The 18,729-nt window shown below is 48.5% G+C and overlaps 1 protein-coding gene across 1 annotated transcript in view; it reads left to right on the top strand.

The window, feature by feature from the left end:
• The window catches only part of GALNT13 (polypeptide N-acetylgalactosaminyltransferase 13), a 71,224-nt gene that overhangs the window by 14,486 nt on the left and 38,009 nt on the right, over positions 1-18,729 (top strand). The window contains exons 3-6 of the mRNA XM_010001066.1: positions 1,554-1,761; positions 2,695-2,865; positions 10,850-10,967; positions 17,744-17,924. Of these exons, the coding sequence (XP_009999368.1) occupies positions 1,554-1,761; positions 2,695-2,865; positions 10,850-10,967; positions 17,744-17,924 (678 nt within the window). The remainder of the gene's footprint in view (positions 1-1,553; positions 1,762-2,694; positions 2,866-10,849; positions 10,968-17,743; positions 17,925-18,729) is intronic.

Here is an 18,729-nt window from a genome sequence, read left to right on the forward strand (position 1 = left end):
TCGCATTTGGAAAGCCAGCCTCTGGAGTATTGTGTCCAGTTCTGGGCCCCTCAGTTCAAGAAGGACAGGGAACTGCTTGAAAGAGTCCAGCACAGAGGTACAAAGATGATTAAGGGAGTGGAACATCTCCCTGCTGAGGAAAGGCTGAGGGAGCTGGGTCTCTTTAGCTTGGAGAAAAGGAGACTGAGGGGTGACCTCATCAGTGTTTACAAATATGTAAGGGGTGAGTGTCAGGAAGATGGAGTTAGGCTTTTCTCAGTGATGACCAGTGATAGGACAAGGGGCAATAGGTGCAAACTGGAGCATAGGAGGTTCAAGGTGAATATCAGAAAAAACTTCTTTCCTGTGAGAGTGACAGAGCCCTGGGCCAGGCTGCCCAGAGAGGCTGTGGAGTCTCCTTCTCTGGAGACATTCAAAACCCCCCTGGCCACGTTCCTGTGTGATGTGCTCTGGGTGATCCTGCTCTGGCAGGGGGGTTGGACTGGGTGAGCTTTTGAGGTCCCTTCCAACCCCTGGGATTCCATGATTCTATTCAAAGGGAAACTGCTGGGGGAGCTGTGTGTTCCCAGCAGATGAGCCACGTTGCCTTCTGTAAATGGAAGGGGTGGAATGATAGATTTTTCCTGGAGGAGCCACATGTGCATAATGGGAGCTGCCATACAGCTGCCACTCTTCAAGGGCCAGAGCCATCCTTTGTTTCTGCCCTGTGTAGCATTAACTTAACTCTGGTTATGCTCCTGGAGCAGAAAACAAGTGGGTTTATTGTCCCTCTGTGCCGGGAGGAGGAGGAAGACTTTAGCCCAAGTAACTACAGCTCTTCCTAAAAGCCAAGTTTTGGGTTCACAAATGGTGAAATTCATCAAAAAATTAGCCATATTTGTATTTAACCACATGCAAACCAGCAGAAGTGCAATCATGTTGCACTCACTGCTGATCACTGGTTTAATCAAGGGAACTGATCATGACTTATCTAATGTTTTTGTGGTATCTTCATGAGATGCTCAGATGCTTGGGGGTGTGTGTGTGTGGCTGCCCTGCACAGTGTGGCAGGGAACCTGCATGGCTCAGCTTCAGCTCTTCCAAAAAACCTCCCAATATGTCAAAATGTGTGTCCTGTGCCAGGGCAGTGTTTGTGCAGGGCAGCCCTTGGAGTGCTGGGCTTGATGAGTAAACTCTGCCCTTAGGTTTGGAGTCTGGGAGTCACCTGAACCCAGCTTCAAATAAGCACAGAAATCACGGAATCCCAGACTGGTTTGGGTTAGAAGGGACCTTCAAGCTCATCCAGTCCCACCCCCTGCATGGGCAGGGACACCTCCCACCAGCCCAGGCTGCTCCAAGCCCCATCCAACCTGCCCTTCAACACTGCCAGGGATGGGGCAGCCACAGCTTCCCTGGGCAGCCTGGGCCAGGCTCTCACCACCCTCCCAGTGAAGAATTTCCTCCTGATGTCCAACCTAAATCTCCCCTCTTCCAGTTTTGATCCATTACCCCTTGTCCTCTCACTGCCTGATGTTTCCCTTCTGGTTTTTTCCCTTCCCACTTCCCCTTGGCAGAGTTTCTGAAGGCCTCCTTAGAGAACTACGTGAGGAAACTGGACGTCTCCGTCAAAATCATCCGGATGGAGCAGAGGTCGGGGCTGATCCGCGCCCGGCTGCGGGGAGCAGCAGCTTCCCAGGGGCAGGTGATCACCTTCCTGGATGCCCACTGCGAGTGCACCCTGGGCTGGCTGGAGCCACTGCTGGCCAGGATCAAGGAGGACAGGTAGGGGCCGTGGCTGCCTCCTGCCCTCCCTGCCTCTGCTCCAACAGGAGGTGAAGGAGGAGCCGCGGTGGGATAGAAGTGAGGACAATGCGTTCGTCTGAAGGTGAAGTTTGGTTGGGGTTTTGTTGCAGGCAGGTAGAATATTCTCTAATCACAGCATCATCAAGGCTGGAAAAGACCTTCAAGATCATTGAGTCCCAACCATCCACCCTACAACCCCTAACCACTAAGCCATTTTATGAAACAACATGTCTACCCCTTTTTTTGAACATCTCCAGGGATGGTGCCTCCACCACCTCCCTGAGCTGCCTGTCCCAAGGCCTCCCCACTTCTTCAGTGAAGAAGTAATATTTGTATATAAATGTAATTTCTAAATAAATGCACAACAAGCTTTTGATTCTTACAGCAGGACTTTAATTGTTGAGAGTAAGAGTAATAGTGGCAGTAAAGACAGCAACTTGTGCCACTGATTGTCACAAGGTCTAGGTGTCCCCCCCTCCAGCTGCCTCTTTTTACCAGGCATGACTTTGTGTCCGTGTCCCCTCCAATGGGCTCTGAAATTTACATTTGTGTTTCTTTTCTCCCCCTTCTTTTGTTTTATTCTTTCCCCTTTTTCCCCCTGGGCACCCCCAGCCCCACTGCACGTGTGGGGAATGGGACTTGTTGGTGTTCCTGAGCCACCTTATAAGTGCTCCCTGAGCTGAGGGTGCAGATGTGGAGATCCAACCCAGGCTGCCCCAGCCCTACAGCCACCACTAAAAACAGCAGAAAGAGGGAATTTTTGCATGGCCTCATTTTTGGAAGAGAAAACACCCCCAGAGCAGTGGGAAACGGGGGCTGAGGCAGAGAAGCCTCAAAAGAACCACAACATTGAGCAGAATATGAAAAGATGGTTTGGTTTGGTTTTTTTAAAACCCCATCTTTTTCTTCCAGGAAAAGAGTTGTCTGCCCAATCATTGATGTGATCAGTGATGACACGTTTGAGTACATGGCTGGGTCAGACATGACTTATGGAGGGTTCAACTGGAAGCTCAACTTCCGCTGGTATCCAGTGCCCCAGAGAGAGATGGACAGGAGGAAAGGGGACAGGACCTTGCCTGTCAGGTAAGGGGAGTGAATCCAGAGTGCTGTTTGACTCTACTCTGTGCTTCTTTACATAGATAATAGTGCTTAACTCCTAAGATTTTGCTGCAGTGTGAGGGAACACGTGTCAGATAGTTGTGGCTTGTGTTTAGGGTAGAGAAGACCAAAGTCTGCCCATCCCTAATGCTGCAGTGTAGTTATCAGAGCTGAGAAAACTTTCTCACAGCTTCTTTGCAACGCTCAGAATTCCAAAATATAACCTGCTTTTTAAGTTCCCTCTCTGTTTGTTTTCTGCAAATCACCTGTTGACCTTGTGTTTACTGATTCTTATAATTGAAGGTAAATAATTAGAATGTGTTTCTGCAATACATGTTTGAGCATGGAAGCCAGGCAGTCAATTATGATTTGCACTTAAATGCATGCTTTTATTGCCTGGAAAATAAAATTGATGGTCATGCTCACTGAGTCAAAAATGATCTAAGAGTATGTCCTGGATTGCCATGATCATTCCTGACCTCTTTCATTTAAGGGCTCAAGCCACAGGCTGTAACAAAATCTCTAGAAAAAATTTAAATGAAGCTGAAACAGAACAAATTGAATAAATTACCTGCAGTGGTTTGTTTGCTCAGCTCTAATAGCTTCTGTGCTCTTCATGAAAAGTTAAAAAGGAGAAATGAAAAAGCTTTCACAAGTGGATGTAATGGTTCCAAACCTGTCAGAGAGGCAGAAGGAAGTGGTAGGAATTCCAGTCCTGCATATCCCCATTGTGTGGAACAGGCAGGTAAAGGGAAGGGCAGCTTGGAGCCAACTCAGAGCCAAAGCAGAAGCAGCAACCCCAGCAGAGCTTGGCCAGCCCTTCCAGGTAAGGCAGTGGATGGCTAAAGAAAAGCCATCCAAAATCACTTGTGCCAGAAGATGGCCAAAACCTGTCACTTTATGTCCTTCAAAGCCTGGAGCCTGGGAAGGACTTGGAGGTTTTAGACTTTATTCCCCCCAAGAGCAGCGAGTGGGGGTCCCAGAAGCAGGCTCTGTCCTTAACAGAGGGGGTGATGCTCTTCTGGAGTCAAGAGTACTGCTTTTTCTCATGGTCTCAGACATTGTCACTCAGCTGTGAAGTCTGCCAGCAGCTGTGTCACTAGAGCAGGGCTGTGCATGAACACTGGTGGCATTAATTACCCTAACGAGCTGCAGAGCCTCACGCTGCACTGGCCACGTTCCTCGCTGGGCTCTGCTGGTTCCATCCCTCCTGTGCACCAGGAGTTGTCAAAGAAATGCAAATTCCTGCTCTTGAAATGGAGAGGTACGTAAAGCTAATCCAAAATCAGGTGTTTAATTGACTCTTAAAATTATTTTTGAAAAAAAAAAAAAAAAAGGCTTTTGTGGTTTTCTGGCTTTCCCAGCAGCTTTTAGCTGGAAGTTGCCTGGGCTGCTCCTGGTGTGATGGGTGTCAGTGAGCAGGCTGTGGGGGAAGGAGGTTAATGCCAAGTGCCACCTGTCCTGTAATTACCCTGAGTGCTTTAGAGTGCAGAGGTGGCTCTGGGGGTGTGTAATTGTGCTGGCTGAAGACTGAAGAGGCAGCTCTTAGACACAGAGAAGGCTAAAAGCATCAGCGTGTCAGTCCTGCGGGGTCAGAAACCCAGTCACAGATTCTGCATCCAAAGAGAGAAAAGTATCATATTTTGGCTAAGATAAGAATGGTTTTGGCAGCTGCTGAATATTCAAAAATGGGAGGATAAAAAGATATAAAAGCCTAACCCAGACCAAAAATTTAGAATCAAATGGGTGAGTTCATTTTTTTTCATTTTGTGTTGCTTTCCCCATCCAGGGACATTATTTCAGTCTGGCATAAGTTGAATATGTCTGTATTTTTTCTTTGTAGACAATGGAATAAGTGCAGAACACAAGCATCATTGGCTTACATGTTTGTGTGCATTTATGTGCAATATAACCATGGCACTCAAATTCTGCTTTTTGCTACATTAAAAATCCACGTACATGACAGAAGTTTCACTCAGAATCTTTCCCTTCCATAGCATCCATGAATTCCTACCTTTGCTTTTTAGATTTAAAATCAGAAGGCATGCACTTTCAAACTCTGCATTACCTTCCATGCAATTTATTATTTATTTATTGCTTATATCCTTGTCTTTTTGTGGGGTCAGGATCACTTAGAGCTGGGAGCTCCCTGGTGGGGATGGGCAGCGTTGGCCACGCTGTGCCCTGGGACCCCCTCAGTTCCAGGCAGAAGCTGCTGCCCTCTCAGAAGAGGGGTCTGATGCTTTCTAGTTGCTGGCCTGGGCAGCTAAGGGAACTCTTTCATTCCCAAATTAGGCATTGGACTCAACAGAAACATCTGTCTTTGCTGGAATCTCCAGGTTTAGTGGGAAAAGGTGGATTCATCCAGTGCCTGCTACTGAGATCCCACAGCCAGCCATCATGCAGGGCAGCTGGGAAGGAGCTTTGATGCCAGCAGCCAGTAAAAAAGGTGGATTGTTTGTGGTGGTTTTGGCAGACAAGTGCTGGGGATGGTAGGTGCCCTGTCCTGGTTGGTGATGCCTTGCCCTGGGCAGTGTGGGCTCTGAGCCCAGATCCACACCTGGAGGCTGTTCCTGCTCTGCACACCCCAGACCCTGCACCTCTGCTGCTTATTTTCTTCTCCTGGTTCTTAAGCCCCAGCCTGATGTCCCTTCTCTTGTGCTCCTTCTCTTCTCCACCCCTTACCTAGGTTTCTCCCAGGTCACCTCCCACCACAGCACTGTAACCTTTCCCAGGGTAGTCTCAAAAGGCAACGCTTCCCCAAGGAATCACAGGGTTTGTGAAGGTACCAGAAGCCTTTCCAGTTTGCAAACAGTCCTGGTTTAGACATCATGGATGAAAGTGGGAAGTGCTGATGATGAAAGAGGTCCTGGGCAGCAGGTCCTGCCACCCCTGCCCCAACCCCCCCTCTGTACTCCCTGTCCTGGGGAAGAGAGGATGGCAGTCAGTGCCCATCACATGCTGGCATTTCTTGGTGGATTGGTTTTTTAAATGTACTTACAATTTTTTTACACATACAATGATCAGAAGTGAAAGGACCCTCAGTGAGCTTTCCCTTCATCAAGCTTCCCTTTCTCAGTCCTCTGCTAGAACTGAGGCTGTACGTGAGAACAGGATGGGGACATTTAGAAGAAACCCTGGGGACAGAGCTGGTCCAGTCACATATTTCATTCTCTGAGGTTCATTAGGATCAGTGGAAACGTGTTTTTTCAGGTGTATTTGCAGAAGCCAAATCTGACCGGTGGCTTTTAGCACATGCTACCTGGGCTTGCAGGGACTTCTGGGTGTTGATCTTGGGGTTACATTTCTTACTCTGAGGGTACAGCAACCCCACAGGGCCGTGGGTGTATCTGTATTTCTGGCCTGAGCAGCGAGGGTTATTCATTGCTGTTCTGAAGCACCTCAGGTTTTCACCCTGTTCCCACACAGACTAAATGCTGGAACCTCCACTGATGGTCGCTGGACTAACCTCCACCTCTGCAAACTTTGTCAACCATTAGACCTTGCCAAAATGGGTTATTTTATGCACAAAGCCCATTCCTGTTCTTGGAGCAAAACCTGGCCAGTTGCCCTTTGCAGAGGTGGAGCTTAAAGCTGTAGTGTCCTGCAGGTGGTCTGATGGAAATGGGTAGATCTGGGATGGCCAAAGCTGGGGGCTCCAGGCAGGGCAGTTCCTCCCCAGGTGGGCCCTGGTGTGGTTGTCCTTGTCTGTGGGTAGAGCCAGCTAGAGCCAGCAGTCTTCCTAAACCCTTCATTAGTATTTTCTTCTTCTTCTTCCCCTGAAAAATCCTTGCACAGTATTTGTACTTAGCAGGGCATCCCTTGTCTTCAAGTGAAGTAATTTCTCCTTCTGTGGCTTTGCCTGCGGCAGCAGAGAACTTGCCTGTGCTGAGATCAGTTTACAAACCTCTTACATCTGGTGTTACATAAAGTGTTTCTGTGCTGGGCAGTCACAGTCTCTCCACAGCACATTTCTGTGGCTATTTCCTTACTTGCCCTTAGCTTTTTTTTTAAGCTGAGGACACTACAGGCTGGGTTATAAATACTAAATATGTATGTTTTGTTCTCGAAAATATTTTCTCCAGTGTAAATTAGTTATTGAGAGGAAAAATGAAATAGTAGGGCCATATTGTGTTTATCTTATTATTATGGCTGATTAAACTCAGAGTTGACTGCAGCTGGTGCTGGCCCGAGGGATGTGCAGCAGTGTTGGGAACTGGTGCAGCACCCTGATTGCAAGTGATGTGCTCGTGGCCACACGTGGTGTTGCCCTTGTGCCCCTTGGACACCTTAGAGCAGATGTGCAGGACAGGGAGGTGTGGGGATGTGGGATGAGGTGACCTTAGGTGGCCCTGGGGAGGTGACACTGGGTGGCACCTACCCTGAGATCCCCTGGGGAGCAGCTCTGGGCCAGCACTGCCAGGCACAGCACGTGGGGATGCTGCAGGTCCGGGGTTACTGGGGTCCTTCCTGCTGTGCAGCTGCTCTGGTGGGGAGTCCAAAGGGCAGGGATGGGAAGCCTGCTTGCTGCCAGGAGCTGCAAAAAAAATGAAAAGCAGACTTTATCTCCAAAATAAAATTGAAAGTGGGATTGAATGGTGCTGAGAGTTAATTAGAGCACAGCACTGTAGTTGTGAGCATGACTCCACGGAGGCAAAAAATAGCTATGAAGAGCAAAGCTGAGGAAGAAACCAGGAACCCCTGCTCTTTTGAATGTTACTGCTTCAGCTCTTTTTACAGTGGAGGTTCTGCAGATGTGTCTGTGTAGCATTCAGTTCCCATCACAGAGAGTAGCCCTGCCTGCTGTGTTGCAGTCCCTGGAGGACCCGTGGTGTGGATCCTACATTTTACACCATGGAGCTCTGCAGTTCCAGTTCCAGTCAGGGAGTTATTAGGAATATGCTGTTTGTTTGTCATCACCAGCTGCTGCTGGCATTGCCAAAGACTCCAGATCCACGTGTGCAGCTCAGCTGTCTGGTTCAAACGCTGCTTACAACTGAGGCTTTGCAAGAACAGGCAGTCCTGGACCATTCAGTCAGAGATTGGCTTCCTCCAGGGGAGGAGAGGAGGAAGGAGAGGAGGCAGAGGACGAGGGTTTCTGGTGCAGGCAGGAGTGAGGGAGGTTTTATTTGTCTGGAACCAGTGGCATTCCTCACTTCAGTGAGGGTGGGAGGTGAGTGCCCATGGGAGCTGAGGGTGGTTCGTGCCGCGCTGGGCACGGGCTCATTGATGTGTTGGAATGGCTGGGAGTCCTCTGGGAACTGGGCCAGTTGCCAGGCCAGTGAACAAACCAAGTCCTGGCAGTTTTTTATAGCAGGGTAAGTGGTTTTGCAGGGTTTCTGGGGAGTCGAGAATAGGAATTTCTGTTCAATACAGTGGTTTTGCACTGGCAATAGTCTGGCACAAAACCAGTTGGGTTGGGAAGGATTGCAGAGTCAGCTTTCAGTGTTCTCCCAGGACTTGATGGTATTTAACACCCGTGGCAGCAGCCAGGAAGGTGACACTGCCCAGCTGTGTCCATCTGCTCCCCATGCTCCAGGCCTGCAGCATCATTTGTGACAGAGACCCAGTAAAGCTGAGGGCCCCCCAGCAGCTTTGAAACCCAGGCAGGTTTTGCCCTCTCCAGTGACAGAAGGGTAATTAATGGAGCTTGCAGTGCTGAGAGCTCAGGGAGAGAGTGTAAATGCTCATTTGGGGGGGTTGGTCTCTTCTCCCTAGTAACAAGCAACAGGACAAGAAGAAATGGGCTCAAGTTGCACCAGGGGGGGTTTAGGTTGGGTGTTAGAAGAAACTTCTTCACTGCAGGGTTAATTAAACACAGGGTCAGGCTGCCCAGGGAGGTGGTTGAATCACCATCCCTGGAGGTGTTTAAAAGCTGTGTAGTTGTGGTGCTGAGGGGCAGGGTTTAGCTCTGGACTCAGCAGAGCTGCATTAAGGGTTGGACCTGATGATCTTAAAGGTCTTTTCCAACCAGAATGACTCTGTGATTCTGTGAAGAACAGAAATGAGGTGTTGGAAAACTCGGGGTCTGGTGTTACCACGTTGCTGAACCCTGCTTTTTTCTGGGAGCAATGGCAGTCAGCTCTGGCAGAGGGGGAAATAATTGCAGAGCTGGTGAGCTACCTGGATTTGTTGAGTTGGAGAGTAAGTGAGGAGTCCTCACGGCTGGGGCTGTGGCCAGAGCCACCGCAGGAAGGGCTGTGTGTGACACAGCAGGGCTGAGCATCTGCGTGGCATGTGTGACACCACCTCAGCCCTGAGGGGTGCACAGAGTGGGTGTGTTAGCCACTTCATCTGGTGTGCAGGACACACAGCAGCTGCTTGAGGGAGTTCTGAGGAGGGCTCACACGGTTCAGGTTCTGCCCCTCTTCCAGCTCCTTTTTGCATCGCACGTGAACCCTTTTCTGTTGCTGGTGACTTGCTCCTCTGAGGAGTTCTCGGAGCTCCTTCCCTGCCAGTGTGGGCACAAGGCTGTCCCCAAGCACAGGAGCTCTGGGGGAAACCCAGCTGGAAAGGGGCAGAAGTGCTGGTGCTGAAGATGTTGCCCATGCACAGGTCTCTGACCACCGAGTACCGGGTATTCCCACCAGTCTTCCCCAACAATGAACTACATAAAGTAATGGAGTGAGTGAGTTCATCTTTGATCAAGCCCTTTGCATACAGGCCATGGGCACTGACATGTTCGTGTGGGGTTGCAGGGGTGCACATTGGGGCATGGAGTGGCAGGGTGAAGGATAATGGCTTTAAATTGGAAGAGGAGACATTTAGCTAAGACATTAGGAAGAAATTCTTTGCTGTGAGGGTGGTGAGACCCTGGCCCAGGCTGCCCAGGGAAGCTGTGGCTGCCCCATCCCTGGCAGTGTTGAAGGGCAGGTTGGATGGGGCTTGGAGCAGCCTGGGCTGGTGGGAGGTGTCCCTGCCCATGGTAGGGGTTGGGACTGGATGATCTTTAAGGTCCCTTCCAACCCAAACCAGTCTGTGTTACCGTGAGTCCATGACTGAGCTGGCATTGTGTGCCATCAAAACCCAGTCTAGCCCACGTTGCAGGTGGTTTTGAAGCTGAGGTCAGAAGTGTGACTGATACTTGCCCAGCCAGGCTCAATTGGCAGCTCCATCCAGATGCCAGAGACCCTTGCTGGCCATTCCATGGGACAGGATGAAGCTCAGCAGCTCGGCACCCAGTTCCCTCTGTTGCTGCCATGGGTGCTGCCAACCAGCAGGCTCTGCAGGGACCTCTTTGGGCTCAACCCCTGGAGCTGGTGTGTGTCACCAGACACCTTGTCAGACACCTCTGCTTGGGTTGGGACACCTCATTATGGGGACACTTGGTGTGGGGCTGTGGAGCCAGGGCTCTACTGGCAGGGTGAGCCTTTCTCATCTCCTGTGGACTTTAAATGCTGAAAAATCACAGCACGGGTATTTCCAGGCACACAGGACATCTGTGCACAGAGGGAAGCTGCACTCTGACTGGATTTGCCTGTTGTAAGGATTTATAATCCTGTTAGGAGAGATTATGCCTGGTAATTTTATGCACATTTAGTCTCCCTCTAAGGCAAAGCTGAGGCACTAAACTCTCCACTAAGCATTTCAGATTGGATTTGAACTGCTGCTCTGGATGCAGAAGGGCAAAATTCCATCCACTTTACCATTGCAGTGCTCCTGAAGTGACCTCTGGGGAGGTGGTATGGTGGGTAGGAAGTGATCCTGAGGGTCTCCCTGGGGCAGGGCTCCCCTGGGCTTCCCCTGGGGGGCCCTGCCCTGAGGATGCTCTCCAAACCCTGCTGTTGTTGTTAGTAGCTTGTATTTAAGTTGCTATACATAGACCATATTTATAGCCAAAATGTCTGAGGTAGTGAAATGTACTGTAGTGTCACAATAAATGCCACAGTGTCTTTCAAAAGGTATTTTTTCTTTTCTTTTTTCCTCTTTTTTTTCTTTTCTTTTTCTTTTTCTGTTTGTTTTCAACTAGGACCCCTACTATGGCTGGTGGCCTATTTTCTATTGACAGAAACTACTTTGAAGAGATAGGAACTTACGATGCAGGAATGGATATCTGGGGTGGCGAGAATCTTGAAATGTCTTTTAGGGTAATTGCCATTTTCCTTCCTTTTCTGTCACCAACCCCCCTGTGCTGTACTGGGTGCTTCTGCTTTAGCTGTCATGCAAACCCTGGCTTGGTTTAAACTCTGCAGATATTTGGGGGTGCCTCGTGATAGTATTTTGATCCTTTTTGCTGCATGGAACGTTTTGTTACTGTTGGGATTTTTTTTCTTTAACACTTTGAAAATACTATGTGTTCTAGTCAGGCTGCTACGAGGCTCTGTGTGAGCCCGTGCAAATGCTGACTGCCACAAACAAGGCACATTTGCACAGTGTCAAAAGAAATATTCTGATATATGTTTTCAAAGAAGTTTTTGGAAGTGTGTGTGGTCATGAACTCCCAAGTTCTGGCTGGGGTTTTAATTCCGTGGGAGAACTGAGCTCTTAGAGAAATGTCCCATCCTGCAGAGAAGGGAGTGTATTTCTGCCAGGGGTTGGGATGGTGCCCGTGACAAGAATGATTCCCTTAGACTGAAATGCATTTAGTAATTGTCCTTTAGGCATAAAGGAAAATTGGAAAATTGAGTCTTTGATAAGTGATTGTTAGAAAGGATATTGAAAATGACTTGGAACATCTCTGAATGTACCACAATTTGTGCATTTTAAGTAAGCATGCAAAATAAACCCTGCTATGCCTCTCTGGTACTTGTAGCACATCTTGGGGAGTTCCTTCTGTCCTTTTCTCTCCCCTCTTTTGTCTGCAGCCAAGGCTGGTGGACTATTTTCCACTGACAGAAACTACTTGGAAGATTTTTGTGAAGCAGGTGTTGCTAGAGAAGATCAACTGAGAATCCAAAAGCATTTTCCAGGCTGTTTTCTATAAGCTGCAGTTGTTCACTGTCCAGTAAAAGGGAAGTGTGGAGTTGCTTCTTAAGAGCATTATTGGTCCAAATCAGTGGATTTCAACATTTTTTGGTGTGTAGGCCCATCAGAATATTCCTTGGATGTGTGTAGGGGCTTATTTTTACCTTAAGCCTGTTAGTAAGCTTGGTTTTCCCATCTTAAGAAGTGATCCCTGGAGCAGAGAGTGACCAGTGCTGCTTTAGAGCATGAAGTGGGTGCCTCTCGCAGAGGCAAACCTGTGTGTTACTACTGCTCACTTCTGAGTGTCAGGGCGTGTGATCTCTGAGAAAGTGAAGCTCACTGAGTGTGTGGCAGCTTGAGGCTCAGGACTGCTGATGCACATGAACCCCTGACAGAGGGAGCCCCGAAGCCTTTGGTTGTTTCTGGCGCTTCCTGTTGCTTACAGGAAACCTTCTGCAGGCCCAGCTCTGGGGCAGGGCTGTGGGAAGGTCCCACTCTTATTTGAACGGGTTCTTTTGTGAAGAACACTAGGTTTTCATGGTAAAAATGCTAATCCCTGGAAAACCAACTCCAGTACAAAGGGAGAAACCAGGCGGGTTTTGTGAAGAGTCTGTATTGGTGAATTAATGAGTTGATTCTCCTTGGGCTCCTTTTGGCTGTGGCTGGTTTTGTTAACAAAGATACAGGCATTGATCATTTTTCTGCCTGGCCTTGGAAGCTCAACAGAACAAAAAAACTTCCAGTTCCAGGGCCTTTTCCTGCTCCCTGGTGTGAGAGATGAATTTTGGCAGAAAGCATTTGATCTTCTGGGGAGAGCAGCAGGTGAGCAGCACCTGTGTGCCCTCCAGCATGTGCTGGAGAGATGGCCTGAGCAGGATCTTCTCAGTGCATACTCTTGCTCCAGTAATGCTGATGTGTTTTGAAAGCCTTTTCTGAGGAGTTTAGCAATGTCATGGTGGCTGTTCTGTCTTCATCTAGTGGTGCTCTGGCTCTGGGCAACTGGGTGGGAAATGCATCGGGGTTCCTGGCCAGGAGGATGTGGAGTTGATGGTTGTGTGTAGTGCAGGTTGACCTGGTACCTCTGCCTTTGGTAGAGTTTCTCTGCTTCTGCTCCCTGAGCACTTCCATAATGTATGATTTTGATCTATATATACATAAAAATAATAATTGGAGCGTTTCTTTTTCCTTCTGGTTTTTTTTCCTTCCCTGAATAGTTGTTGCTGGAGTCCTGTTTCCAAATGGCCTGAAGTTCTAATCAGTGCTTAAGTGGGTGAGCCAGCAATGGGCTTCACTTACATGCATTGTGTGAAAATGCTGCCATGAGATCTTCATGTCAGCTTTAAATTAGAAATCTCAGTCCAGAACATGTGAAGGGACCAAGACCAACAGTAGCCATGGTCTCACAGGGTAGCAGCTCTCCCTTGACTCCTACTTCACTTGTTAAGGCTGAGGTGGATGGAGCAAGGAGAGGATGGGCATGAATTGTGGGGCATCATATCAGAAAACATTCTTTAATGTCTTCAGGAGATTTTCCCACTTCAATTTCAAGAAGCACTGCCAGCCTGGCAGGCGTGCATCAGCCTAATGAGAGGGCTCTTGGTGTCAAGAACAGAAATAAAACACTGTGCTTCCAGCACTGGGAGATTGCCATGGAGATGCCAGGCAGGCACACGATGCTGCTTTGGGTATTTAGAGCCTTTGTAAAAAAAAACAACAACACAACCCAACCAGTCCAGTACATCAAGTACGTCTGGATCAATAACATACCAAGGCCTTTGCATTTAAAATCCTGTCTGCTGTGAAACATCAGCAGAAAATGGGTAGGGGAGAGTGCCAAGGGGCTGGGGAGGTTCCTCCAGCAGCTGCCTGACAGCCCTGCAATTAGCCAGCAGGTTTCTGGAAGATCTTGCAGTCAGGAAAGCACTGAGGCTGAACCTGGGGCTGGGAAGTTCCTGTAATGGGAGGCAGCCATGAGGACACTTCTGGAGCTCTTGTTGGATTGGATGTGTCTGTTCTCAAATGGGGGGAGGATGGTTAGCTTTGGGCTTGGGCCAGGAATCTCTTGCAGCTGCAAGAGTCTTCTGTGCAAAATGGAAACCTCGTTTATTCTTAAACCTTTACCATATTTTTTTATTTATAGCATTTCTGGAACATTTTTAATTTTCTGGTAAATACTCTGTGGTTTTTTGCCAATCAGAGGATGGTCTGAAGACTTGATAGTCAGGAAGGAGCTCACACAGCTCTGGAAGGGGTGTTAAAAATAATCTGTCCATCAGGGGGAAAACCCAGTAGTCTTTACAATAATGCAAGTAGAGCAAAGAGAGCTAGAGAAAGCAAACGAGTCCTTGTGACAGGAATAAGATGTTGTTTACTTTTGGTTTGCTGGCAGCTGTTGGAAGTGCAGAAGAGGGAATGGAAATGTTTCCATGTGTATTTCTTAAGAAGTGTGATATATTAACATGTTGTTCTCAGTCTTTGGAGTTCCTGTTTTTGCTGCTGTAGGAAGCTTTCTAGTAAATGGACAAGGAGCAAGGGGGCTTAATTCACTTGTAACTTTGTGTGGTGAGAGCCTGGCCCAGGTTGCCCAGGGAAGCTGTGGCTGCCCCATCCCTGGCAGTATTGAAGGGTAGGTGGGATGGGGCTTGGAGCAGCCTGGGCTGGTGGGAGGTGTCCCTGCCCATGGCAGGGGGCTTGGAACTGGATGAGGTTAAAGGTTCCTTTCCACCCAACCCATCTGGGATTTTGTGATCCATAGGAACACTCTCATGACATGTGTCAGCAGCAACCACGCTGTGCAGAGTCCACGGTGCAGCCTAAGGGGCTTCCTGGGGATGAGGGGCCAGGCATGTCCCCACCCCGTGGTGACATCCTGAAGGTCACCACCTTCTTGATGCAAACACTGCTGAGGCCAGATGCTGTTGATGAAGCTTTTTTCTAGACGCTCACCTGGCATTTTGCTATTGATCATAGCAACTTCTCAGCCTTGCCAGCAGGTGAGGTCTCAGCTTGAAGCTGCAGAATCAGAGGTGTAGGAGAGCATTTGGAGACATGGATGTGTCCAGCTCTAGCAGGACCCTCGGTCTGGAGGGCTTTGGGCAGAGCAGTGCTGCCTGCTTGGCTGCAGGGGCTGCCTGCCAGACCATTCCCAGGAGTGCCCTGTGGCAGGGAAACCAGGCTTGTGTGTTGGTGAGTAGGACTGGGTGGATTGAAATCCCTCACCACCTGGCAAGCAGATTTAAATTCTGCCTCTCTGCTTTTCGGTGCTCTTCAGCTGTTTCACTCTGTGAACCAATTGTAGGAGCACAGTTTGCTCACCAGTTGTATTCAAAATGTTTAGTCTGAGGAAGAGGAGGCTGAGGGGAGAGCTCATCAGTCTCTGCAACCACCTGAAAGGTCATTGCAGAGAGGTTGGTGCTGGTCTCTTCTCACAGGTCATTAGTGACAGAACAAGAGGGAAGGGCTTCAAGCTGCACCAGGGCAGGGTCAGACTGGACATTAGGAAAAAATGTTCCACAGAAAGAGTGGTCAGACACTGGAATAGGGGAGGTGGTGGAGTCACCATCCCTGGGTGTGTTTAAGGGTCGTTTGGATGTGGTGTTGGTGGAGATGGTTTAGGGGAGACCTTGGTAGAGTAGGGATGATGGTTGGACTGGGTGATCCCAAGGGGCTTTTCCAACCTGAGTGGTTCTGTGATTCTAAATACACATGGCTGCTTGCACTGGAAGTGCACAGCATTTCCCCCTTTCTTTGGACTGCAGTAATTCTTCTGCATGTCAAGATTCTTACATTTCTATAGGGAAGATACTCAGGATATACCCGTTCAGTTGATTCCATTCTAGAGATCTTGGATATTTGAGTTCTCAGGATTTTTTCCCCAATTATTGCTTCCCCATCCCCCCATAGCAGACCTGAACTCATGGAACATACTGGTGCTCACTCCCCTGCTCACTCACTTCCTGACTGCAGGCAGCTTTGGGGAGTTTTTTCACCATAGCTTTGATCTGTGCATGTACATGAGAGGTGGTTAATCTAACAGCATCATCAACAACCCACACCTCCTTCACCATGGCAAGAAATTTTGGAAAGCAGTCCTTGTCCCAGGGGTTTCTCAGGAAGGTTGGTTTGTTGGGGTTTTGAAAATAGTATTGAAAAGATGCAAGTCCTTGTCTTTGGAGCAGGGTGCAGGTTTGCCAGAATTCCTGACAACTGGAACAGATAGGAGGTTGTACCAGGGACAGCCAGAAACGTGCTGTAAGAATTGTATGGGAACACAGATTTTAAAAATTGGTAGCATGGGGGGAATTTCCTGGAGGGAGAGTGGATGGAGGGGAGAGCAGGAGCAGCCGGGGGGAAATGCCGACCCTGGGGCACAGACCCTGGGTTCCAGGGCACCTAAAATCACTTGTGCTCACTGCTGTCCTGTCCTGGGAGCTACTCCAGGGTTGCTTTGTGAACATACCAGGAGTGTTCCTTGCAGTTTTACTTTCTGCTCCCCTTTGGTGTGGCAGCATCTTCCTTGGCATCCATCCCCCTGCAGCTTCCCCTGCACCGACCAGTTGTCGCTGGGCTGCCAAGCAAGTGTTGAGCCCAGGAGTGTTTTGATGTTGTCACTGCTGATCCCAGCAGAGCACAGCACTGAGCATGCTAATGGAATTACATAAGAGGATTTAGCCCTAATTAAATAAAATCTGCATTATGTCACTATGGTAACCCGTGTCTGTGTTGAGGAGCTCTAATTGCAAGACTGTACCAGCCTTGCTGGTTGGAACACCCTTCAGCTCTGTGTTTGCTCATCAGGAGGAGTTCTGGGGTGTAGCTCTGCTGGCTGCTCAGGAGGACACCAAAGCAAAGGGAGGGATGAGCCTCAGGAAGGCACTGGGCAGTGGGTGATACCTTTGGTGGTGCCAAAAATGTCCATGAATGTGAATCCCAAGGGATTTGTTTTGCGGGGCAGAACAGCCAGACCCTGTAACCCTGCAGGCATCTGATGGAAATCATGTGGTGCCTCCACTTCTGCAGAGCTGGACCTTCAGCCTTCTGGAGTTCCTTCACTAGTTTCTCCCAGAGCCTAGAGGCTGCAGAACAGGTTATCACACACACTGATGGATATCATCCCAAAACTCTAGTGACCTGACAGAAGAATACATTACTTCACTTAATGACAGGGTATCAGAGTCCAGGATTAAATGATTCTGCTACACTTGTGCAGTCATATTGAAGACACTGAGCTTAATCACAGTGCAGATTTTTTACTCCAGTAATGGAAAGGGACAGATTACATTTAGGAGAAGTTGATCAGAATCTCTTCTTCATCTGGAGGTTTGTTAGGGTTTTGGTTTTAGTTGCTCATCATACTCAACCAGCATAGGAACCAGAGAACATGCATTTTGCATCTGTGCTCCCCTTCTGTGGTTCTGTGATGTTCAGAAGACCTGTGCTTGCTGCCCTCTATTGCTGTCTGTGATACTAACCAAGATCTGCTCTGGCTTTGCTTGGCATGGTCATCAATGTGGTTCTGCTTTGAAAACTGTACACATGTCTATATACATTGAAAAGTAATTTTTTTTTCCCTATTTCTTTAAATATTTTGAAATCCTGGAAACTTCAGACCCAGATGGTCTCCCTACCCAAACCTTAGGCCACTATAGGATGACACCTCTCTGAGTTGGTGGTTTGTGTCTATTTATGCTGTAAGGACACAGCCCCAGGAGATCTTTAAGGTCCCTTCCAACCCTAACCATTCTGTGACCCATTCACCCAAGCTCTCACACCTTCATGGCAATCCAGAGTTGTCCTCCTGCTTGTTGCCCCTCACCATTTGCTTGGAATTCCCTGTTGCATAGTGACCTTGGGAAACAAACCAGGACATAGATTCTGGCCTGTTTGAATCCCTCCTGCTCTAAACCTGGTGTGGTTTGTGTTTACCTCAGTCTAAGTGTTCTGCCTGTTGTGATTGCAGATCTGGCAGTGTGGGGGCTCCCTGGAGATCGTCACCTGCTCACACGTGGGACACGTTTTCAGGAAGGCAACCCCCTACACCTTCCCTGGTGGCACAGGGCATGTCATCAACAAGAACAACAGGAGGCTGGCAGAGGTCTGGATGGATGAGTTCAAGGACTTCTTCTACATAATATCCCCAGGTAAGAAGTTACTCTCCCATCATAGGGTCTCTAAAGTTGGCTGAAAAAAGGAAGGTGTCGGTGTAAGGCACGTACAGGGAAGTGTAGAAGTTGAGACCTAACAGCAAAAATGCTTTCAGAATTCAATGGAGTGTCCTTCCCATGGGTCAAAACCTTCTGTATTTTTTTCCCATGGTAAAAATATTAGTTAAGGTTCCTCCTTTCCTGAAGTTCCTGAGGTTTCTTTTCAGAATGTTTTTCTCCTCGTGTTTGCGGCCACGTAGGGAAGTTCTTTCACCCAGTCAGTGTAAGAAGTGCAGGGTTTGGCCAGATGATCCCTGTGATCCCTGGTGGTCCCTTCAGAAGGTGTCAACAGGAGGGACAGCAGAGATGCTCTGGGTCATGGATGGCAGGGCAGGAGCCCTTTGGTCCACAGGACTCGGTGCCATGAGGGATCTTCCCCACATCCTTCTGTCTGATCACTGCCAAGCCACAGTCCTCAGGAGGAACATTCTCTACTGAACGTTCAGTTTTCCTTTTAATTGGTGATTTTCATGACATTGCAGTACAGCACATTTTGCACATTCAAAGTAGGTACAAGATGATGACACAGATCACACAATTATATGAACTAGAACCCATATTTCTATTTAATCTTACAGAGTTGCTAAGGGTTTTGTTCTGGGTAAATATTTAGATGGAATACCATGGTTATCTTAAAGCAGGGGGTATTTTTAGATACAGATTGTGGCCTCTGTATGAGTGAGCTTAATGGGGTAGGCACATTAAAAATGGAAGCTTTCCTTACTCCTGTGTTGCAAGTAGT

Source organism: Chaetura pelagica, unplaced genomic scaffold, assembly GCF_000747805.2.
Source record: "Chaetura pelagica isolate M959 unplaced genomic scaffold, ChaPel_1.0 scaffold26, whole genome shotgun sequence".
Lineage (NCBI taxonomy): Eukaryota > Metazoa > Chordata > Aves > Apodiformes > Apodidae > Chaetura > Chaetura pelagica.